The sequence below is a fragment of the Chanodichthys erythropterus genome, chromosome 14, assembly GCF_024489055.1.
Source record: "Chanodichthys erythropterus isolate Z2021 chromosome 14, ASM2448905v1, whole genome shotgun sequence".
NCBI lineage: Eukaryota > Metazoa > Chordata > Actinopteri > Cypriniformes > Xenocyprididae > Chanodichthys > Chanodichthys erythropterus.
Window position 1 is genome coordinate 34,888,891 of NC_090234.1, and position 25,577 is coordinate 34,914,467.

The window sequence follows — 25,577 nt, forward strand, 5'->3', positions numbered from 1 at the left end:
TACAATGATCAACGCTTCAAAAACATGTTGTAAATAGACATCTTTGGTGCTCTTCACCGATCACTTACACCGATCAGCGGATACGTAATATATCTGCTAATAGACGGATCCAAAGCAGAAACACAATGACCAATCATAGCCCTTTTCCACCAGCACGAACCAGGCACTAGTTCAGAGCTAGTGCTAGTGCCAGTTCGGAGTTTGTTCAACTGACGAGCCTTCTAAGAACCGGTTTGCCTTTCCACGGGCTAGAGAGCCACCACAGAGCCAGGTCTTACATCACATATACGTCTCATATTTCACAGCAAAGCTAGCTCAGCGGCACCAAACACAAACACGGCAAGCTTGTTCGAGATGCATCGGCTTCTTGCAGAGCGATCGGCACATGACACCAAAAGACCGCAAGAAAGATCCAAAAGCACAAGGAGTCGTATGCTCTACAAACGTTCCCGCAGCACTCCGATGTCACCTGCCGATCGGTCCGCACTGTTCTGATGCATCTCGAACAAGCCTTCCATCAACAATGGCAGACTTTTTGCTACTATTAATGGTCATGGCTTTGCAAAATTACATCGGCATCCAAACACAGCTCGCCGTAATTTGTATATAGATTAGCTGCTACTGCTATATCCAAAATAGCGGTCACAAGCTGTGCCGCTGCTAGCCATTTTGGTGCCCTAAGCATAATTCCTTTATGATGCCCCCCACCCCGACCCAGAGAAAAAAAAAAAAAAAAAAGTTTTCTAGACTAGACTAGAGCAATTATTAAATATCTTTCTTGTTCCCCCTTTTTTGTTACATATACATGGCTAAAATGTGCCTAATATTTCTATAGGCTAATAAATAATACCGGCATTTAAAAAAAAAAATTCATTAGGCTATTTTTGGTGCCCCCTCAGCACTTGGTGCCCTACGCACAGTGCGTGATGCGCGTGGTGGGAGCGGCGCTGGTCACAAGTTTCTTTTTGGTCACGGTAACCCCGCCCCAGCCCCTGATGCAAGTGGTTCTTACTTTCTAGACCAGCAATGTTTTGGTGCTACTACGAACCACTTTTCCTGGTTCAGAGTTGGTGCTTTGGGTGTCGAAAGACAAATAACTGATTTGAAACTAGGCTCTGGCTCGAAATGAAACTGTCAAAAGCTCTCAAACTGCCTCGGTGGAAAAGGGTTATATTAGAGGTGTTTGAGGAATCTGCTTAAACCTACCTCAAAATGCTAGGGGGAAATGCTGGTATCGTCACATTTTTAAAATTTCAGTACTGACTTGGTACCGAAGTCAGTACTTTTGACAACCCTAATGTATTGAATAGTATATGCAACAGTTAACATGAACTAAACATTCATTCTTACACTCTAAAAATGCTGGGTTAAAAACAACCCAAGTTGGGTTGAAAATGGACAAACCCAGCAATTGGGTTGTTTTAACCCAGCGGTAGGGTTAAATGTTTGCCCAACCTGCTGGGTAGTTTTATTTAACTCAACTTTTGTTTAAAAATTACTGTATTGCTTACTTAAAATTAAGCCAAATGTTGGAAATGAACATTTATTAATGTTCAATGAATAATTATTAAACAATTAACATTTATTAAATTGCTTATTAATACATTTTATATTAATAAACTATTAAACTATTAAATTTATATTAATAAAATATTAAAGCTTATTAATAAACATTCACCTTTTGTCTATTATTGTTGTCTCTAATTGCATCTGGTTTTTAATTTCCCAACTATTTTGGGTTAATTTCAAGCTAGCCATATAGCAATTTTTAAATAATAGTTGGTTTAAATAAAACTACCCAGCAGGTTGGGCAAACATTTAACCCAACCGCTGGGTTTGTCCATTTTCAACCCAACTTGGGTTGTTTTTAACCCAGCATTTTTTAGAGTGTACTAATGTTGTTTTTCATGATACCTAATCAATTAATCATTGGGAACTTACTGTAAAGTGTAAGCAGTTCACTTTACATTGAATGATTTCTCTGTTGTCTTGGATAGAGAGCAATGAAAAGCATCCAGTCATGGTGTTTAAGTTTATATTCTGAAGTTAAGTTCTTGCATTTTGATTGGTGTCAGAAGTCACCCACAACAAATAAGTTTCCACGTTCGCACACAGTAATTTGTGAGTGGAATGGAAGAGCCCTGAGGCAGTAAGCATGTAGAGCAATACAACAATAATAGCATCGTTTAAGTGTATGGTCCACCGCTACATTAATCAGTCTTGTCTAATTGCTTCATTAATGATGAATGGCCATTAAGCCTGCGCACAATGGCTGTGCACTGATTAGGCAGACACCTTTTGCCCTTGGAAAGTCATCATCAAACTCAAGGTGCTTAGCTGGGTTTGAGAAACATTAAAAATGTGTTTTATTAGAGCTGCCTCAAACTGCTCAGAACAAAGGCTCGCTTTTGTGATGGTGTGTGTGGAACTCTTTCAACCTGATTAAAACTATAGGGGTGCAATGTGATTTTCTGATTTTAAAACCCATTTCAGTGAGTGATGCTGTGTTTTTTGCCCCTAAGGCTTCCAGTATAGACATGTTAGTGAGCTAAGAGCATCAAGCATGGAGGTCTAGAATACATGGAGAAAGTGTTTGCTTTCTTAGAAGTATATCACAACAGAACATATAACAAAAACACATCATACATTATATTGTGTCAGTATAAACTGGGTGCTGAATTGCCACTCCCAAGTTTTCTTTTGAACTGCATGTAACATCAGTGTAATTGGGATATCTGCGGTGTCATTCTCCACCTTGTCCCGAGTCCTAACCATCCCAATGCACTATACTGTATGACAGAAAAATTTGAATTTAAAATAATGCTTTGGACACACGATTTACACTTTTTGCCAAAATAAATAGTATGAAAAAGCAACGTTACAGCAGTAGACATAAATCACAGAATGGGAAATAGAAATTAATACATCCAGGGGCGCCAGAAGCAGCGTCCTCTCTGTCACTCCACTCCCCCCAAACTTTTAGCGCACATCCCCATTGGCTGATATTAAATTATGTAGTCTACCTCTGCAGCCTCTCATTAAAATAGCATGATCTATGACATTCTGATATATGGTATGGTTCACTGTAGTTTTATCACTTGATGTTTATTTCAAAGAGATAAAGATGTCTTTTACCCCTGCAGTAGGACATTTCATCAGCACATGTATCCTCAGACCTTATAAATCCCTGGAGCAGCAGTGTCTTACTGCAGATTAGTGAGATAGAGGGCTTGTTCAGAGAGGAAAAATGACAGTAAGAAGGTGGATAAATTGAAAATGCACAGTGCATAATCTCCACACATGCTAAAATAAACATGACTTTCAATTTTGCGTATTCTAGTAAAATGAAGCTGTCAAATAAAAGTCACGTTCATTTGCGCTCAAATTGAGTGTCACACAAATCACGTTTCACAAGGCTGACCTTACATTTATTTAGAGAAATATCCAGTCAGTGTGTTAATGACAAATTTAAAGGGGTGGAATGAATTTGAATGATCTTTGAATATGTCCAGATGTTAAATTGTTGATATTTTAGTTCATGTCTACTACATCCCAACATAACATGGAATTTTTATATGAATTAGCATGAATCATGAATGTTAATTTGGTACTTTGACACTCTGGCCTAGGAAGATTAGCTTGCAATGAGCGAAGTAATATTCATGAGCCCAACATTCTCTGAATAGTGACATTACAACCCATCCAAAGACATAATGAGATTCAGCTCAGAGTACAGTTGTATGTCCTCATAGCCGCAGGTTGGAACTAAGTAAGGAAATGTTCTGTTGTTGGATCAGTGTTTTGCTGAAGGTGCTTTCCTGTGCACTGACAGTCCTTTGCATTGGGTAGACAGAAGAGAGCTTAGCCAGCATTCTCCTCTCCATCATCGCCCCCAGGGGATCAAGGCTGATGCCCAGACAGAGCCAGCATTTCTGATCATTCTGTTAGCATCAATAGCTATCAAATCAGCCAAATCAAAGACTGATGCTGTAACATTTTTTGACCAGAATATTTTTTTCTGCTTGTACAGTATATTTTAGATCAGTTAGCTTCAGAGACTAAAAATATTTGTGTATTTGTATATTTCTTTTTTCTTTTTTTTTTTTGTATTTTAGAACTCTTTTTATTGGAGAAGACTTACAATATACAAACAAATGGGTCAAGTGTAGTCTAAAAGTTGTTGTTTGATAGAACTTTTATTAATAAAAATTTTAATAATATTGCAGTTTTCCCCACAGGAGTTTGTGAGACTAATAACACCTTCCATTTTAAAAATTAAAAGCATTGAAATGGTGCACTAACTCATTTTCAGTGTCCAAACTGAACAGAGTAAAAGTCTTTGGATTGACTTCTACAAGGAATTTAAAGTGGACTTAAACTTCTCTTTAGTTGTAATTTAGTTTCTCAATCTACAATACATTTACACTGGTGTTTTAGGAACCCAAAGAAATAATACAAATAAAATAATAATAATCGAACAAAGTACACATTTCACTTTGAAATGAAGTGCAACAGACTTATATACTTATTTACTTAAATCCTATTGATTTGATAAAGGCACTAAGCTATATCAACATTTTTTAGTTCATTTGACAGATACTTTTCCAAAGCAATGGCACAAAACACAATGTTAGAGACCTAACAAAAAAGTTTTGTGTTTTGGAAGAAATTAATACTTTATTCAGTAACGATGCATTCAGTTGATTGAAAGGAACAGTAAAGACTTTTATAATGTTGAAAACATTTATATTTCAAGTATGCTATTCTTTTTAACTTTCTATTCATCAAAAAATCACGGAGGAAAAATGAATCACCGTTGCCACAAAAATATGAAGCAGAACAACGGTTTTCAACATTGATAATAAATAAGAAATGTTTCTTGAACACAAAATTAGCATATTAGAATGACTGATTTTCGAAGAATTATGTGATATTGATGACTGAAAATCAGCTTTGCTATCACAAATTAAAATAGTAATACTGTGCAATATAATTAAAATAATCATTTTTGTTGTTTGTTTTTTATCAAATAAATGCAGCCTTGGTGAGCATAAGAGACTTTACCGACCCCAAACATTTGATAGCATATCTGTTTTTGCTTTGACAAACAGTACGTAACATTTTTAGTCCTCATGGAGGAACTTGTTTTGTATTCCTGCTCTTATCAATACAGTGGTTGACCTCAGTCATGCCTGATACAGACCATCTGTTTGATGAAGTCTGCTGTTGAACCAGATTGCTCATCAAAGACATGTTCGTGGACAGCATGAAGTCTGCCAGATTCTTCTTCTCTTTGATAGACACAGTTGCTCAGACTGCAGGCGCTCCTAGCTCACTACCCATCAGGCTGCTCCATCAAGAGTGATGTCCAGCATCACAAGCAGCGAATAATCCCCTCTGATCACACATTTCTCTGTTCTTACAGGTGGACGCTGGCTGGATCGGGTTCTGGTCCCTAGTTGGAGGCTGTGTGTTTGGTGTGGCCATGGCAAGGTGAGTAATGCCTGAGATATTATAGTGTTGTTGTCATGTACTTAAACTTGATAGCATTTACTGTATGTAATATATTGTCCCGTGACATGGAAAACAGAAGTAGCAAACCCATATCTGCAAGAATCCAGGACTGAGTTTTACTGACTCAGTTTAGTGAGGTTGAAGTGTTTTTTTGTTGTTTTTTTTAAGCGGTATAGCTTTTAAGGTTTTGAATTTAGAAATTTCTTTAACTTCTTAGAGAGCAATTTAGCATGCTGACAGCATGTTGTATCTGTTGGGACTGTCATCATGCTAAAACTCTCTAAATCCATCTCCTTTAAAGCACCGTGGTTACAGCCATCAAAGCATCGCTTTTGTAACATCCACTGCCTTCAACAAAACATTTCAAAACAATTATTGTTAAACTCCAAGTATATTTTCATGCAGTATATTGATCTACACTCACATCTTTGGGCCATCTCAATGGGTTCAAAGGTGTCTCGCAACACCTTTAGTTACGCATCAAGGTAAAAATAGTTCCACTTTTAAAAATGTGTCTCAAGACCACTGGTCTGTTTTGCACTCTATCCAGCTGTTTTGGAACTCTCCATAGTCTGTAATCATAATTCAGAAAGGGAAACCGAAAGCTAGGACTGTGGATATATAAATTGTAAACAAAGCTGCACTTGCTCTTACCATTTTCAAACAAGTCTTGGTCTCCACAGACGAATTCAATGAAAATCATCACATATGAGATGCAAATGGAAAATGAGAAGAGCTTTTTCTGTGCGCCCTCTTGACATTGTCATTTTGCTTTTGTCAAAAAAATGCTCATGCACTGCTTCGCTAAGCTGAACAGCCAATCAGAGTGATCTCTCTCACTGACAGGCTCCACCTCCAATTCAACATGCTCGGACGGCATTAAAATTCACCAGCAAGGATCTGATTTGTAGATTTATACATGCCTAAACTGTCCTCCTACTGTTAGAAATAACACAATTAGACTTCCATACTTTTTCAGGATTTTTTCATGATTTATTTTGCTTAACAGTGGTGTGAAAGGGGAAAAAATGTTGACAGCTAGTAAAATGATAACTTTTAAGACCCGCACTGGATTGATTGTTTGGATTAGGAGTGGGCTGAACGGCAGGTGGTAATCGCACAATGGCTACCAACTTCCACTTTTCAGAGAATCAATAAGGGCAAACGTCACATAAAATAATTCATATTCATTAATATAACCCACGCCTGGCACAGTTTGTGCACTGAGCAACTGACAGAAAAAATAACTTACTGCGGAAAGAAGATATGAACAACAGAAGAAAAGTTGTTGTATTTTTTACACAAAAATATGCATTTTTATATATTTATATTTGTCACAACAATGTTTTAGGCCTAATTATTAAAGTTTCATGACAAAAATGCTAGAATGCTGACATTTCCAGAAACTTTCTAAGGTTTTATTTAGCTTTTAAATGGTCTCATATGACAGTATCCCTGGCAACTGGCATATAAACCAGTGTCAAACTTGTGTCATGCTTTTCAGATCATTCCTACACTCCTGCTGGAACGACATTTATTCTGTTTCTGTTAGGAGACTTTTTTTTTTTTTTTTTTTTCACGGTGTTTTGGATCCTCCCTGATCCCAAAGCTAATTTATTCTATTCCTGCTAATTTATTAAAATCAGCTTTTGTTATGAACAGTGGGTGAAAATGCTAATGAAATGGTCATGTCGCACAGACTGATTAAGACACTGGCTTAGAGAAGAGAGAAAGAACAAACTGTTGTCTGCAAAAAGCAAGAGATTTGTCTGTCCCTGATGACTAAATGTTTGCAGGAGGGCTCCAATCAGCACATCCAGCCAGGTTTTGCATTTTGAAAACCTTTTAATTATGCAAACTCTGCATTTAATTAATTGCCACATTGGTTTGGGGGTAGGTACAAGCATTGCCATTAAGATGGGGAGGGACAAAGTGGGTTAAAACATCAATGAAGACCTGTGAGCTGCACAAGTTGTGCGCGTTATTCAAATGAGTCATGAGCCGAATGGGGATTGATAAAGCTGATTAAAGAATGCACACCCCGCTGGTTGTTTTGGCACTTTTACGTGTTAGCTTTTTTCTCATATTGGCTGTTCATTTGGGACAGGTTGCAGAAAGAAGCAACAGATGCCCCACTAAGTCTCCGCGGCAGCATGGTCCTATTAGTGGTCGTTTGGCGAGTGATCTCTCGTTAATGGGCCCCTGTGAGTTACGGGGTCCAGCGCCTTCCCTGTGCCACGAATCATGCAGCAAATGCGTTAACATGAGTTATTATACACCACCAGCTCTCCGCCGCAGAGCGCATCCCTTTGGGTCAAGTCCATGCTTTAGAAAAATGGATGTATTAAAATTGAGCTGCAGGGGCGATGGCTGCACATTCTAATTGATGCGATTCCGGAGGAGGATATAATAGCCTCAAGTCCTCGTTCGCCGTTATGGTGGAGTTATCCTAGACGGGTGAATCATAAGAGGCTGTCTCCGCGGGTCAATTAACGGTTTGTGGTGTGAGGTATGCTGAGCAGTTGGGCAAACACTGGGATGCCTGACAAACCACCAGACTTTAATTGTCAGACAGCAGTCGGGAGGTAGGGGTGACATTGCTGTTTGAATGAAGAAGGCGATGTTGTTTGGTCAAGAAAGTGAATTTAACAACTGATTAAAGTTAATGCTTAATATTTAAAGGGATAGCTCATCCAAAATTAAAAATTCTGTTCGTCGTTTATATGTTGTTCTAACATATGACATGTATTCCAACCCATTTGCCTGTTTTCATGGGACATGAAAAGAGAAATGTTGAAAATGTCTTGCCCACAACACCATAAAGTAAAATATCTTGTATGCATAATATCACCAAACCTAGAGTAGCACATTTCAGTGGGCCATATTTGAATATCGAATGTGAATGAGATTTGAGAGCTGTGAAGATTATTGTGAATATTTACATACATTTCTGTCCTATTTAATTGTTTTATAAGATTTGAAATGTACCTTTTAATATGTAATATGTAAGAATTTTGCAGTAAAATATCCAAAAACCACTAGGCCAGTGTTACATATTTTGTTCACTTGAGTACTTATAATATCCCTGAAGAGTCACCTGTCAATTGTGTCATATCCACGTTACCCTCGGTTTCCGGTTTTATTTTGTAGGAACCATGGAAACGCCAAAGACGCTTTAATATTTACATGTTTTAATAGACAAGGGAACAACTGTTTTGATATATTTATAGACAGAAAACGAATTATTGATATATAGCTCAACACGTTTAGTCTTATTGTTTAAATCTAATTTTCTTGATTTATTGCGAGTGTCATGCTTTACCATGCCTCAGAAAAAAAACATTATTTTGTGAATAGTTAACATAGCATAATCAGATGCAGCTTTATTTTTAGTAACAGTAATACAGCATTTTCTCCATCATACAATACGTTTTAAAATTAATTGCATGCCATTTATCAACACAAGCCATCCAATATTTAATATGATATTCTAATATCGATCTAGCTTACTGCAGTGTGCAACAGTGCCTCGTTCAGCTCCCACAACACTTGGTCCTGCTCTGCTTCATACTACAGTAACGGGAAGAAATCATGTTCATGGATGCAACTATTAACGAGTCCTATCCCAATTGTTTTCCGACGGCTGTGATGTGAAGACCACATCTCCCAAGATTCCGCACTCAAACTTGGCAACATCAAGCTACACCTTTGTTTTGAATAGGCCTCTAGCGGACAGAAAATATTACATATTGCACCTTTAAGTCATAAAGGACACTTTTTTGTTGTTTTTGGAGCCTGACTTCCTTTGGTCACCATTAACTTCCATCGTATGGAGCTGCATGAACAACCTGATAAACTTCTCCATTAGTCTTCCACCGAATATATAAACTCACAGGTTTGGAATGACATGAGGGCAAGTAAATGATGACAGAACTTTCATTTTGAGGTGAATAATTACTTTGAAAGGCATTAAAAGCCCATAAGCCATTATTAAAAAAGTCTTGCAACCCCGACACAACAAATAACAGCTAACTCCTCCATAAAGTGTTTTTTATTTTGATGGCTTTCATCTCTGTTGTGAAGAAAGGTGATGAATAACATGCCCTAGTGTTATTGCCGTCATGTTAGAGGTGCTAAAATGTGTCTGATGCCTGATGAGAGGAAACGGCGTTGAGAACTTTGTCAGAAGCTATGAAGTTAGTGCAGATCAAATATATAAGACTGTGAGGATTTGTTTTTAGTCATCTCCTCCAGTACGCTTGTATTTGAGGGACAAGATTTTTCGCTTGAGCCTAGTCTCTGACGTAGGTGCCGAAAATAACATCTGTGAAAAAGTTTCACCTGCGCCTGCCTATAATTTGCCTCCTCTGTAGTTTTTCTCGTTCTGTCACCTTTGAGCTATGACTCGAGATTCAAGTTTCTCTCTCCTCCTGCTTTCTTTTGTTTTCTGTTTTTTCCCTCAGGTTTGCTGACTATATTCGAGGGATGCTGAAACTGATTCTGGTGCTGATGTTTGCCGGCGCATCCTTGGCGGCCACCTGGTTCACTCTCACCTGCTTGACCAGGCTCACTCACCTGCCCTCCACTAAAGGTACAATGTGGTGAAAAGGACATTATGTTCTTCCTTGTGCACATCCACAAAACTGTCAGCCCACAGGGAGTCTGGTAGGCGAACAGCAGCATAGCAAGCTGCAGTTTTATCTGTGAGAAGGAGCCAGAGGAACTCATTAAGTCCAGATCAGTGAAGGGAAAAAGGGAGTGGGTATCTAGAGAAGCCGGCTTGAAACAAACATATGCCCCATAGATCAGCCAGCTCAAATATTTCCATCAATTTTATGGTTGGCACCTGACATTTTTTATCTGCTCTCACCCAGAATTCCTGACATACAAAGCTTGCAGACTCATGGGCCATCTCTCCATCTGGCATAATTTTGTATTCCATTTCCATGCTGGCCTTCCCATGCCTCTCGTGATTCGTATCGCTCACTAATGAACACAAGTCTATGTTGTGGCAACATCAGTTCATCAGAATCATTATGCAAGGAATAATTGACAATGGACCTTCGGCTACTGTGTCCAAGTAATTTACTGGTACCCTTGTCATTTTATCCACTTATATCATGTTTACCACATTGATACCAGTACTTCCTTACATCCAATGGGTCATATTAACGTCCGTCATGAGCCAGATGTAGGTATTTTTTGTATAGTGCCGGGTAATTTTGCTTCTCTTCCAGTCACTGCCAGGTGCAAGTTGTCTCTGAATTGTATTTGACAAGAATTGCCATTGTATAGAAGCAACAGTGCATGGTTGAATAAACACATGTGATTGTATATGTGAACACAGTGCAAGCACTTTTCATAGAATATGCATGTGAAGTGTTTTCATGTTTTATTGCTTCATTTCAGTGGCTTGCAATTTTGTCTTGTATCTGAATGTTCTAAATGGTATTCAAATAATATATTAATAATGATATACATTATTTATCATTGTTATGTAAGGAATAATTGGGCATATTACTACCTCTACAGTGTGTATATTTTTCAAAATTCAGTGGCGCCGTTGTCGGTTCTTCCACTTATACCATGTTTACCATGTGTCTCAGACATTTCTCATGATTTGTGTTTAGAACTACACTACACTGAAAAGTTGGGTTATGAACTTGTATTTATGAAAGCATTTGATGCTTTTATTCATCAAGGTTGCATTAAATTGGTCAAAAATGGCACTACTGTTTAAAAGTTTTGGGTCAGTAAGATTATTTATATATTTATAAAAGGTAATAGATTTACAATGTTACAAAAATGTCTTTCAAATAAATGTGAAAAAATACAACCAAACATATTGATATTAAACCGTTTTCAACATTGCTTATAATATTTCTTGAGCAGCAGGTCCGCATATTAGAATATTAGTACTGGCTGCTGAAAATCCAGCTTTGCATCAGAGGAATAAAATATGTTACTGTTTTACTGTGTTTTTAATCAAATAAATACAGCCTTGGTGAGCAAAAGAGACGTCTTTTAATAATCAATAAACTGACCCCAAACTTTTGAACAATAGTGTATATTAAATCCATTAATTATGTTTCAAATGCAGAAATACCATGTTTTTTGCAACAGTTCAAGTTTTGTTTCCATAGTTGTTCACTTTTTATGTAACCCAACACCTCAAGCATCGAGTCATTCATCTATAAGACTCTTTTCTTATTTACCAAACAATCTTTTAGTTGTTTATCCCATTTTATAATGAAACCTTGTGTACTTTTCAAGTACGCTGGCTGCTGAGGCTTTGGTGTGTTTGTTCTCCTGTTTTTGTGTTTATTTGGGCCATCATTTTCTCTCTGCCCCGGTTAGAACCATTTTGCGTTTTTTTTTTTTTTTAAGACAGCCCTGCATCCACACGTGGAGTAGCTTCTCTCATTAAGAATGACTATAGCCTGGTGAGTTTCTATAGCAAGGTGTTTCTTTTTGGCAATTTTTTGAAGTAAAACTGGGTTTTGGAAATGAAAGTGTACTTAATATTGGAATAAAAGACATTTTATTGCAATTTCCACACTTCATTACACTTCAGCTGTGCTAAGATAATAAGAAAGGTTTCTGTAGTACCAACTTAGCACATTATAATCATTACTTAAAGATGAGGTGTAACAGTGTTTTCGTAGTTGATTAGAGTATTATCTGTTGAAATGGGGTTTGCCAGCACAGGAAAAAAAAATTTAATTAGAAAGCTTTTTCCCACTCAGTCATTTGCAAAGTCTTTCTCTTCCTATGTAAAGGCATTATTGTAGAAATGTATTTGAGAATCAATCTGCTCTCTCTCTTTTTGCTCCTTTAGCCACTCTCTACACCTCTTGCATCCTGGTGGGAATCTTCATCAACAGTAGTGTGCCCATCTTCTTCGAGCTGTTCATTGAGACGGTTTACCCTGTACCTGAGGGCATCACCTGTGGAGTGGTCACCTTCCTCAGCAACCTCTTCACTGGACTTTTGCTGTTTTTCCTCACTTTTTACTTTACAGGTACCTTGATATTTTAACTCTTTAAAGGCAAGGTTTACAGGAAAGAAAACAGAGCTGTCACTCAGGCTAATAAATAAACAGAAACACATGGACTTACAGGTGCTGGTCATATAATTAGAATATCATCAAAAAGTTGATTTATTTCACTAATTCCATTCAAAAAGTAAAACTTGTATATTATATGCATTCATTACACACAGACTGATATATTTCAAATGTTTATTTCTTTTCATTTTGATGATTATAACTGACAACTAAGGAAAATCCCAAATTCAGTATCTCAGAAAATTAAAATATTACTTAAGACCAATACAAAGAAAGGATTTTTATAAATCTTGGCCAACTGAAAAGTATGAACAGGAAAAGTATCACAATACCCCATAGATTTTCAGGCGAATTTGCTGGCCAATTAAGAACAGGGATACCATGGTCCTTAAACCAGATACTGGTAGCTTTGGCACTGTCGGCAGGTGCCAAGTCCTGTTGGAAAATGAAATCTGCATCTCCATAAAGGTGGTCAGCAGCAGGAAGCATGAAGTGCTCTCAAACTTCCTGGTAAACGGCTGCGTTGACCTTGGACCTCAGAAAACACAGTGGACCAACACCAGCAGATGACATGGCACCCCAAACCATCACTGACTGTGGAAACTTTACACTGGACCTCAAGCAACGTGGATTGTGTGCCTCTCCTCTCTTCCTCCAGACTCTGGGACCCTGATTTCCAAAGGAAATGCAAAATTCACTTTCATCAGAGAACATAACTTTGGACCACTCAGCAGCAGTCCAGTCCTTTTTGTCTTTAGCCCAGGCAAGACGCTTCTGATGCTGTCTGTTGTTCAAGAGTGGCTTGACACAAGGAATGCGACAGCTGAAACCAATGTCTTGCATACGTCTGTGTGTAGTGGTTCTTGAAGCTCTGACTCCAGCTGCAGTCCACTCTTTGTGAATCTCCCCCACATTTTTGAATGGATTTTGTTTCACAATCATCTCCAGGGTGCGGTTATCCCTACTGCTTGTACACTTTTTTTCTACCACATCTTTTCCTTCCCTTTGCCTCTCTATTAATGTGCTTGGACACAGAGCTCTGTGAACAGCCACTTTTGTAATGACCTTTTGTGTCTTGCCCTCCTTGTGCAAGGTGTCAATGGTCGTCTTTTGGACAACTGTCAAGTCAGCAGTCTTCCCCATGATTGTGTAGCCTACAGAACTAGACTGAGAGACCATTTAAAGGCCTTTGCAGGTGATTTGAGTTAATTAGCTGATTAGAGTGTGGCACCAGTTGTCTTCAATATTGAACCTTTTCACAATATTCTAATTTTCTGAGACACTGAATTTGGGATTTTCCTTAGTTGTTCGTTATAATCATCAAAATTAAAAGAAATAAACATTTGAAATATATCAGTCTGTGTGTAATGAATAAATATCATATCTAGTTATATATAGTTATAGTTTATATAGTTTCACTTTTTGAATGCAATTAGTGAAATAAATCAACTATTTGATGATATTCTAATTATATGACCAGCACCTGTATACTAAGGTCAGTGCCATTGTCCTTCTCCTGAATGGTGATTAACTTTCAGTGTAAGGCTGTTCAAATGAAAAAAAAAGTGCAGGGAGATTGACTTGTCTGCCCTATCTTGCAGTGTAAATAGAAGCTTCCAGCCGAATATTGATGAGTTCCTTTCTGACAGGTTTCTTTGGATTGACAGGTAGTCTGTGATAGTTTTATTCTAGCTCTTGCTAATGGAGGACACCATTTGTCAAGTTAACACAAAGGCTGTATGTGTTTTTCCATTCAAAAAAACAAAGTTAAGAGGCATTTTGTTATATTGTGTGCCTATATAATGCATACATGACACATATGACATACTGTATATACACATAGATAACATAATGATTTCAATGATTATTATTTATTAATGGTGTTCGGCCTTCACTAATACATTCACTAAGTATGGGTGAATATCCCAAAACCTGTCCAGAAAATGTCCAGTTCACATTTCACCCCAAAACCTAAAGAAACAAAAAAACATGAGCCATACATGGGGACCAGAATACGTTATAGTTGTTTGTTGGTTTGTTTTTTACTTGGACCGTTAAGCAACCACCTAGCCAATACTAAGAACATCCTAGAAACCAAATAGAGCGTCTCTGAAGCTTCATAACCATGTCTAGGAAACCACCCACAACACTTCGGGGTGGCAAGTTTTTCACAGGCAAGCACCACTCACATTTTCTTATACCTCTGTTCACACTGACCACTGTCAAATCCAGATGCCTGATGCGATACTCTTCTCCCCACCATTCTGTCAGTGGCCTTGAGTGACCAGCTGACAGGTCTTTTTATGAGCAGTCAGGTTGCTGGACAGTTCCCATGTGTCAGGAAAAGCTTCGAAAACTCCTCAGTCTTCCTGCTGATCCCTTGGAGAAGATTAAACTGAGATGAGTGAGCTTAACAGGCTCATCCTTTCAAATCTGATTGGGTTATCGGTCCCAAATGAAGCCATGAGATTCATTCTGCCTTTGTGTGGCTGTCAGAGCCGCAGTTGCCCGCCAACACCGTGCCATGGCTGAAAATAACGTTGAAACAATGAGGTCTCTATATATAGAAGGTTATTGCGTTGGCATTGCTATTGAGTTTTGAACGCTTTGTTTCTGTTTAAGCCAAGCAGCGTGTAGGTGCAGAAGAGATGATGGATGGATTTCTGTTTGTTTCATCAGAACCGTCCTGCAACCTCTTGCTGTTTCCACTGGCAGAAAGCCTTTCTCGACATAATAAGCTCTCTGTTAGCTAAACTGCACAAAGTCCTCCTCTTAAAGGTGCCCTAGAATGCTTTTTCACAACATGTAATATAAGTCTAAAGTGTCCCCTGAATGTGTCTGTGAAGTTTCAGCTTAAAATACCGCATAGATTTTTTTTATTCAGCTTTTTAACAGCCTATTTTGGGGCATCATTATAAATGCGCTGATTCAGCATGCGTCCCCTTTAAATGCTTGTGCTCCTCGCCCCCAAGCTCGCAACTCTATAATACATTGCATAAACAAAGTTCACACAGCTAATATAACCCTCAAAATGGATCTTTACAAAGTGTCTGTCATGCAGCATACCCGATTATGTAAGTATAGTATATATTTGGATGTTTACATTTGATTTTGAATGAGTTTTGATAGTGCTCCGTGGCTAACGGGCTAATGCTACACTGTTGGAGAGATTTATAAAGAATGCAAGTGTTTAATAATGAAAATAACGACATGGCTCTGGCTTCATGAATACAGTAAGAAACAATGGTAACTTTAATCACATTTAACAGTACATTAGCAACATGCTAACATGTTAACGAAACATTTAGAAAGACAGTTTATAAATATCATTAAAAATATCATGATATCATGGATCATGTCAGTTATTATTGCTCCATATGCCATTTTTTCGCTATTGTCCTTGCTTGCTTACCTGCAAAACGTCTGATGATTCGGCTGTCCACAGCTCCAGCTCTAATACTGCCTTGTCTAATGCCTTGAACATGGGCTGGCATATGCAAAATTTGGGGGCGTACATATTATTGATCCCGACTGTTGCATCACAGTTGGTGTTATGTTGAGATTCGCTTGAGATTCGATCTTTTGCACAAATCAGATTTACATAAGGAGGAGGAAACAATGGTGTTTGAGACTCATTGTATGTCATTTCCATGTACAGAACTCTAATTATTTAACTATGCCGAGGTAAATTCAATTTTCAGTTCTAGGGCACCTTTAAAGGTGTAGTTCCACTTAAAATTTGACACCTAGGGAAATTAATAGTTTAGACAGATGTTTAAAAGGATGTACATGTGTATTAGATGAAGACTCTAGGAATATCAACCTTGCACAGCCATTTGTTTTTTCCTACTTTTATTCTGCTGTTTTCATTGGCATTTTTCATCTTCTTCATAGGATAGTTATTTGAAGCAATGACCCAACTGTGAGTGTTGCCATCTAGTGGACCTAACCAATTAATATAGTCAGTTCTAGACATTTTACACAGAAGTCCCCCTCTAGTCAGTAATTTTATCCCTTAAAACTCATCTTTGATCACCAAAATTACATATTAAACTTCATGCCTTTAAATAGCTTGAATGTAAACACCCTTTCTTCATTTATTATACACTGATCCATGAATATGCATATTAGCCCAGCCTTCACTCATCTTCATCTTCACTTATCTGCAGGTAAACGCTGCACAATGGTATCACTCTTTACAACATTGGACACATAACGGTAATTAATATAATTGGTCTTTTGCTTGACTACGTTATCAAATGGCTAATAATGTGTGTAGCTAATGTTACACAAACCATGTTCCTAGTTGCCATCTCAGAGTCAGACAACTGTCTTATCCTTAAAAATGCTTTGAACAACTTAGAACGTCAGTGGAGAGAGACAGTCATCTTAACATCGTAATATACATCATATACACAATTCACCTGCTATATTGCTAAATGTACAAGATTTTTCATATCAGCAGAAAAATATACTGGGATAACCTGTCTTGTCTTAATAATGATATGATAAATTCCACCTGGACGTTGACGGGATTGGTTAAAAGGTAGTTTTTGACTTTGGTAAACTGCAGTTTTGAGAAAATACTCAGCAATGGTGTTGACTTAGGAATTTGCTTTATCTTTGGTTTATCTAAAACAATATTAAAAGACACATAATCATTTAAAAAATTTATAATGTTACAAAATATTTCTCTTTCAAATAAATAGTGTCCTTTTGAACTTCCTACTCAACCTGAAAAAAATGCATCACAGTTTCCACAAAAATATTAAGCAGCAAAACTGTTTTTGACATTGATAATAAGAAATGTTTCTTGAGCACCAAATCACCATATTAGAATGATTTCTGAAGGATCATGTGACACTGAAGTAATGATACTGAAAATTCAGGAATAAATTACATTTTAAAATATAATAAAATATAAAACAGTTATTTTACATTGTAATAATATTTCGCAATATTGCTGTTTTTACATTTTTATTTTGGATCAAATAAATGCAGCCTTGGTGAGCACAAGAGACTTAATGACCCCAAATTTCTGAATGGTAGTTATACACCAAGTATATCAAATATTTTTTGCCTTTATTTGAGTGCACAGTTGATGAGAAACAGGAAATGATAGGAGAGGTGAGTAGGATCAGGGAAAGGATCACAAGCCAGTATTTGGGTCAACACGCTGTTGTGCTATATGTCACAATGCTGTCCACAAAGCTATGGCTTTGGCCAAAGTTCATATTTAATTGTGGTGTGCTCATATCACTTTGATAGGCCGCAGGTGAGCGTCCGTTTGGCTAGATTTTGTGGTGTGTTGGGCTCTTGTCGTAAGCGAATGTTGAATCGGCGCCATAGCCGATGGTGAGAGAAATCACTCTGATTGGCTGTTCAGTTTAGTGAATGAGTCAGTGCATGAGAATAAAAGCATGAGTGAGCACAGACAAAAGGCTGTTCTAATTTTACATCATCTTACCTGAGCATTCCAATAAGTGAATATAACTACTTGAGCCTCCTCCCACCTGAAAAGTGGAAAGTGATCAACATGATGATAAGCAAGCGCTGCTTTGTTTACGTTTGGTTTGTATATCTGCAGTCCTAGTTTTGCTTTGGCATGTCACGGGACTCACGGCCTTCAAAAGAAGCTTGAGTCCTGATTAAGACTTTGACAGAGTTCTCTTGTTTGCCTTGTTGTAATTACCCTGTTCTTTCCATTTCATTGCTAATATAGATCTGAATTATGGTGTAGATTCGTTACCAGTGTGTATTGAAAATTGCCTGTTTCCTCTTATATTAAGCCTGCCTCGATGTTCTTTTATATTCCAGATCCTCCTTTTTTCAGCCCCCAAGGTTGTATTGATGTGCTTTTAAGAATCGCACCTGCTTGTGACCGATGATACATTCACAAGTGTCTTACAATTTCTTTGTATTTACTTTAAAATGAAGTGAAAGGGATGTGCTTCATTGAGTTACCGTTGCTGTCCTTCCCAGCTGGCTATTTAAATTGGCAAGGTTGGTTCATTCACCCTTAAATCCGAAAGCTGTGAATAGCTGGTAAAGATTGAACATTCAGCCTTTTTTGATTGTGTGGCTTAGAAAAGGCCATGTCACCTACTGTTTGAGGGTGGCCCGTCTGTCAAAAAGCAATAATAAAATTAAGGGTCCAGTAACCTTTTGTAGAGTGTGTACTTCCTGATGGGGTATGGCTGCTCTAAACTCTTTTTACAGCATTCGATTTGGCACGTTCAGTTGCCTGTGAAGGTAAACCTTCAGTAAAAGCAAGTATCCTATAGAGCTTTTCACACCATGCTTAAACCTGAGTTAAAGCTGAGATGTGTAAGGGATAAAATATTTGTTATAATGCATATTGTATACCATATGGTTTATGAAGGGATATTTATTGGATATTTTTGCATATTATTTAATTGTGCATGCTAATTGCCTAATTTTAGCTTTAGACTTTGTTGTCACTTAAAGTTAATCTTTAAAAACAGTAATAATTGTAATTATAATCTCTACTATATACACAGCAAAATCCCCAGAGTTAAAGTTAATGAGATAATTAAGTTATGATTGCGCATTAGTGATGAACAACTGCTGTTAACAAGCAGTGTTTCTCTTCAGTGATTCTATCTACAAATGACTTCTAGCCACAGCCTTAGATGAAATCAACTGAAGATAAAAGGCATTAAATCTCTCAAGATCTGATTAAACAACTCAACAGTATATATATATATATATATATATATATATATATATATATATATATATATAAAATATATGTATATATATAAAATTAAAATAAAATAAAATAAAATAAAATAAAATAAAATAAAATAAAATAAAATAAAATAAAATAAAATAAAATAAAATAAAATAAAATAAAATAAAATAAAATTTAAATTAAATTAAATTAAATTAAATTAAATTAAATTAAATTAAATTAAATTAAATTAAATTAAATTAAATTAAATATATATTCCATAAACATCTTATGACAGGAATAAATTAATTTGGACCCACTTTATATTGTGGCCTAAACTACTATGTACTTACATTTAAATTAATCATTTGATACAATGCACTTATTGTGTACATACATGTTTTTACATTGTTTATTTTAAAAACACCTGCATGTAATTACTTCTGTAATTACATTTATAATTACACTGTTGACCCATCCTTTACACCTTACCCCTACCCTTAAACCTACCCATACCACCAAAGCTTTCCCTAACCTTACCCGTATCCCACCTCAATAGCAGCAAATGTGTTTTGCAATTCAATATGAACACAATAAGTACATTGTACTTATTTTTTGATGTAAGTACATGGTAGTTAAGGCCACTTAATATAAAGTGGGACCATTCATTTTACCTATCCAGCATCTGCACGTGATATAGCCTACTAGCCAGAACTCCTTTATGCATATGGAATGTATCATGTAATGATGCAAAGACAAACTCGTATTTCCTGAGGAAACTTACCCGAAACCCTCAAATTAGAAAACATTATTACAAGCTTACCGTTGTGAATCGGGCTGAGGAGAAGGTAAGGAGATGATTTTGAACACAGATTGGTTATGTACTTGCTCAATAATTGATTCTGGGTCATTTTTAACCAAAAAATGTTAAAGACAGCAGCTTTAACATTTGTATATTTAGAATCACAGCTTGTTGCCAGGCCAAACCAGGTAAACAAATCAATCTCAGAATTGCAAAATATAGGCCTGGTTTAATCTTATAAGGAGAAAACAGAGCCTACAAACTGTCAGTCAGTCAGCCTCTCTTGATGCTGCTTGGGGCAAGAGCGAGACATTAAACTGAGCTGAAATATGCCATCAGTCTGCCAGCTGAATGGGGAGCGATTAAGAATAATTACACCAATAAGAGGACCATCTCAGACACCCCAGCTTGCCTGACAGGAGGTGAGGAGCCCTGTGGGTGAGTGAGAATACATTGGGTCTCCTGGTCACGACATGAGACAGCAGCTGTAGGATGTTTCCTCGCATCCCTCCCTCCTTGTCCTCGCTTTTGTCCCAGAGCTCCGTGTGTAAGAGATTGTGAGTGTCACGGTGAGTGGCCTGTTTACGCTGTCATTCCACCGTGGCCTTTTCAGCACATTACAGCCCCTGAGACGATGGCAGAAAAGAGACAGGCTAAATTGCACCCTTAATAACAACATCTCTGCATTCTGCTGTCAGGTATTAAGAGGAAGGAAATATGACATAACAGTTTGACTGCTGTGTAAACTGACAGACAGGATATAATTGCTGTGCTCCCATTATCGCGAGAGAAGGAGGGAGAAATCGAATCCTTTAACCCAACTTCTTTGTATTCACCATAGCGGCGCTGCCTCAGGGAGAGGTTGGGCGCTCCGTCCAAAGATCTGCCTTTCATTAGCGCTGGAAGGGTTACTGTTGACGACTCACAGATTTTTGGGGGGCGTCTGATTGGATTACCTGAGCCGAGCCAAGCCGCTCTGTTCATTAACATTCGTTGCAGACGTCCTGCCTGGTGATGCTACCTCTCCCTTTTAAATTGATGAGGCTGGGGCGGGCGTGCAGCACAGACATAATAGCCAGATAAACACAACTCCATTAACCTGCTTCTATACCAAGTGCAGCTGAAGGGCTAGTAAGGCCTGATTAATGAGGGGGCTTTTGGAAAGAATCCCCGCTTCCCATTTCTTCGAGTCGACATGGCTCTATCCTCCGCCGTACCTGGTTGTGTTGACTGTGCTGCATGGCTAAATCATATCATTTAGCCCAAATGGGCTCAGCAGCTGACCCAGCATGCATTTCACCTTCTGCCATCGATTGCAGCTCTCACTTCAGGGGCAATTGATCAACCTGTTATCTGGATACGGGATGCCTTGAAATTGAAATCCACTTCTCTATTAAATTAAGTTGCGCTCTTTCCTTTGTCCTCGAGGGTCTGTGTGTTTGACCTGGTTTATGTTATATTCAACCCGGCGCTCTATCAGAGCCACAGCAGCTGGTGTGAGGCTTTCATCTATTGAATCTCTGCTGTATATGTCAACTCTGAAAACAGCATGCGAGAGCTGTGCAAACACATTCAGTGTTGTCCTTCGAAAAGTATCTTAGTATTCATGTGCAGTGCATGTGAAATGATTCTGCTGCTGGTTTAAACTTTAACCTTAATGTAAAACCTCTCGTAACTTTAACTGCCCAATGAAAGGAAACAGCGGCTGTGGGAAACTGTGTCTCACATAGTCTGATGGATATCAAACAATTATTAGTTTATTGTGTTTTTCTAGTCTATTTGCCTTTGGTTATTGGAGCATGACCGTGTATATGGTTTGGTCAGAAGGAAATGAAGGGTTGTGATATCTGTTTTTATATCCAAAATTTGTAAGTGCCAACTGCATTTAGTCAATGTGAATTGCTGTTTGTAACCACTTGCAGCTCTGTAATGTAGTGAAATGGGGCATCATTTCTATTATATATATATATATATATATATATATATATATATATATATATAACTATTTTTTTAAGCCAAAAACTATATTTTATCCATCAGGGATTTTGAAAATAGTACCTATATAGCTAATTGGCTGGGGGAATAAACACCATTGCATTAATTTAACTTATACTTAAAGGGTTAGTTCACCCAAAAATGAAAATTCTGTCATTTATTACTCACCCTCGTGTCGTTCTACACCCTTCTCTAAGACCTTCGTTCATCTTTTTTAAGATATTTTTGATGAAATCGGATGGCTCAGTGTGGCCTCTATTGCCAGCAAGATAATTTACACTTTCAATACCCAGAAAGCTACTAAAGACATTTAAAACAGTTCATGTGACTACATTGGTTCAACCCTAATGTTATTAAGTGACGAGAATACGTTTTGTGCGGCAAAAAAAACTAAACAACTTTTTAACAATATCTAGTGATGGCCGATTTCAAAACGCTGCTTCAGAGCGTTATGAATCTTTTGTGTCGAATCAGTCATTCGGATCATGTATCAAACCGCCAAACTGCTGAAATCACGTGACTTTGGCACTCCGGACCACTGATTCGATTCGTAAAACTCCGAAGTGTTTTGAAATTAGCCATCACTAGATACTGTTAAGAAGTTGTTAATTTGTTTTGGGTTTTTTTGGTGCACAAAAAATATTCTAGTCGCTTTATAATATTAAGGTATAACCACTGTAGTCACATGAACTGATTTAAATATCTTTTTAGTACCTTTATGGATCTTGAGAAAGGAAGTACCATTGCTGTCTATGCAGGCCTCACTGAGCCATCGGATTTCATCAAAAATATTATAATTTGTGATCCGAAGATGAACAAAGGTCTTACGGGTGTGGAACGGCATGAGGGTGAGTCATTAATGACAGAATATTCATTTTTGGGTGAACTAACCCTTTAAAGGTGCAGTAGGTGATCTGGGAAATGCTAACATTAGCCTGCTAGTATTGAAAGCATATGATCACACCCTCCCTGCAAATCACCATCCAAAGCCACGCCTCCTCCAAAACACATGAAGCGCACACACAGCTGCTCTCTGCAAAGCGTCACACGAGACGGTGTTAAACTACCTCATGTCTCAAAGCACAAAACATTACAACAATAATGAATGTAAACAACTTAGAGAGCTTGAACCTGACTGCTGCAGATTGATTTCAGTGTCGATACTGTTGACATGGATCTTTTGATGGAAGTTATTTCCAAAAATATGATAAACGCATGTCTGTTCTACTATGAATTGAAGTAAGTGGTATCTGGCTCTCTAAACACTGTCATTGCTAACCTCAGTCAACCTTGCTGTTTTGTTTTTCAGAGCTGTCCTGGTTGAACTGGTGTCTGACAGGATCCTGCATCTTCAGTCTCCTGCTCCTCCTCTTCTTCAGGGAATCATACGACCGCCTCTATTTGGATGTCTTTGTCTCTGTCTGAGCACACCAAGTGAGCTTTTTTCAGCAGAAGAAGACTGAAGGCTTGTCTTTTAAAGGGCAATATATTCCAGCAGAGTGCACAGAAAGGGCACACAGCATGTTGCTCACTTTTATGGATCTGTGTTTGTTTGAAAAGATGTTGTAATTGTAAAATATATGATCAGCAGTGGTGGCAGTGCGTTGTGTTAGCATCATAACTAACAGTAGGAAGAGAGACCCGACTAAGGAGAACTGTAGATGTTGACCTTTCTACTTGACATTTTGCCTTCTGGATTCATCCCTTTTATGTTTTATTTTACTTTTAGTTTTTTTGTCTGTTTTTTTTAAATGATCAATGGAAATGATGTGTTTACATATAAGGGACGTTTATTGCGTAGTGATACTGGCACAAGCAGATCTGCTCATGGATTTGGCAGTGCCCCATGGTGATGACTCCTCTAGTGCTCTCACCACATCTAATGGGAGTGTAATGGATAATTATAGACAAGCTCAATTAGCCGCCTGACGGGAGTTACGGCCGTCTGTGGACCAGGGATCTCTTCGAGCTGTAGTGTCACTTGTAAATAGCCTGAGGGATCCAAGCTCTAATTGACCTGTGATAGGTCCGTCAATAAGTGGCGTATGCCGTGGTCCTCAAGTCTTCTCGTTTTCCTTATCAGCCCATATTATGCAAAGGATAATTCACTCCACTGTGGGGTTTAACTAATCGCCTTGCAGCGATTGGTCCAATTCTGTGTCATGTTACCTCAAGAAGTCTGAGGTCGTAGTTTATGGGATGAGGGATCTATATTCATGTTAAGGTAGCCATTTGTGTTCATCTCTAGCTGTAGCATGCGCACAGTGGGTGTCTGTTGCACAAGCCTTTGAGCCCTTTTACAGAGTTTTTTGCAAGTGATTAAGTTTTAAGAGCATTTAAATGTAATTTATTAACTCATTTTAAGGATTAATTCACTAATACTGACAATAAGGGATTGTTAATGGTTTTTATGTCTGAGCGTTTAAACGTGGCATTACCGACTGCTGGAACAGTACAACACTATTCACCAGCAATAATTGCCATGTTTGGTAGCCTTTCGTGATTTGTGGCATAACCTCATGCAACAACGAGTGCAATATTCCTTCTCCCTGTCGTATGACCCGTGAACCCACAGGTCAGTTCTTTCCTTCATTTTTCAGCATCACCATAAAAATGGAGCTCATCTGAATCTGGACTACTTCGTCGCATTAGTTGCATGTAACTTTGCTTTGAAAGGTGAAATTTGGTGGATTTTGATTGACTTCAGTGGAACTGATTGACTGTGGAACTTCAGTGGAACTGATCATATCAGTGGATATGAAAAGCATTTCATGGATACGCTGAATTCTTTCAGCCCTCACATTTCCACAGCTTTGCAACTGAGAACTTTGGACACACACAGTTCTGTTCTCCTCTGGGAAAAGCCTGCATGCGAATCACTTTTAGTGTTTTTCTGTACAGAACGGTTCTCACTTTTACCTGTTAACATTGCCTTAATTAACAGTGACCTTTGTTCTGTCCTCCTCTCCACTGTGATGTGTGTGCCATGCTGCAGTCGGTGCTTGTGCTCTGTTCTGTCGCTGTAATGTTAATGATAAGTGGCACAGGAGGGGCGCACAGTACGTGCCCCTGTCCATGTGCAATACATGTCAAAGATTTTTAGCACCTTATTAAAAAGTTGTTTTTAAAAAGGAATTGTGTCTTCTTCTCCTCTCTGTCATCAAGTTGTTGACCCGGATTGAAGTATGTAACGAGAAACCGTGAAAATAACAGTTATAACACAAATAATTCTGACTCTAAATTGTGATTGGATGAGCCGTTGTAAAATGCTACAATGATTGAAATGTTGGCATAGTTAACCAGCCATTAGAGAACATGTGTCTGACCTTTGAGGAAACAACTATTTGTTTCCACTAAACATGTCATCATGGGCGTCTATATGTATGAGCTCATATTTTTTGGTTTTGCACACGCTCTGCGATGCCCCACACCCTTCAAAGCATGAGATCATAGATGACATCAGGATTGAGAGTGGGCGTACACAGCCAGTATGCGTTTACTCAGTT

General features: G+C 38.0%; 1 protein-coding gene across 1 annotated transcript in view; it reads left to right on the forward strand.

The window, feature by feature from the left end:
- Positions 1-25,199, forward strand: part of slc49a4 (solute carrier family 49 member 4) — a 49,509-nt gene extending 24,310 nt beyond the window's left edge. The window contains exons 6-9 of the mRNA XM_067410002.1: positions 5,426-5,493; positions 9,978-10,105; positions 12,353-12,535; positions 23,381-25,199. Of these exons, the coding sequence (XP_067266103.1) occupies positions 5,426-5,493; positions 9,978-10,105; positions 12,353-12,535; positions 23,381-23,496 (495 nt within the window). The 3' untranslated portion in view covers positions 23,497-25,199. The remainder of the gene's footprint in view (positions 1-5,425; positions 5,494-9,977; positions 10,106-12,352; positions 12,536-23,380) is intronic.
- Positions 25,200-25,577: the final 378 nt, after the last annotated feature.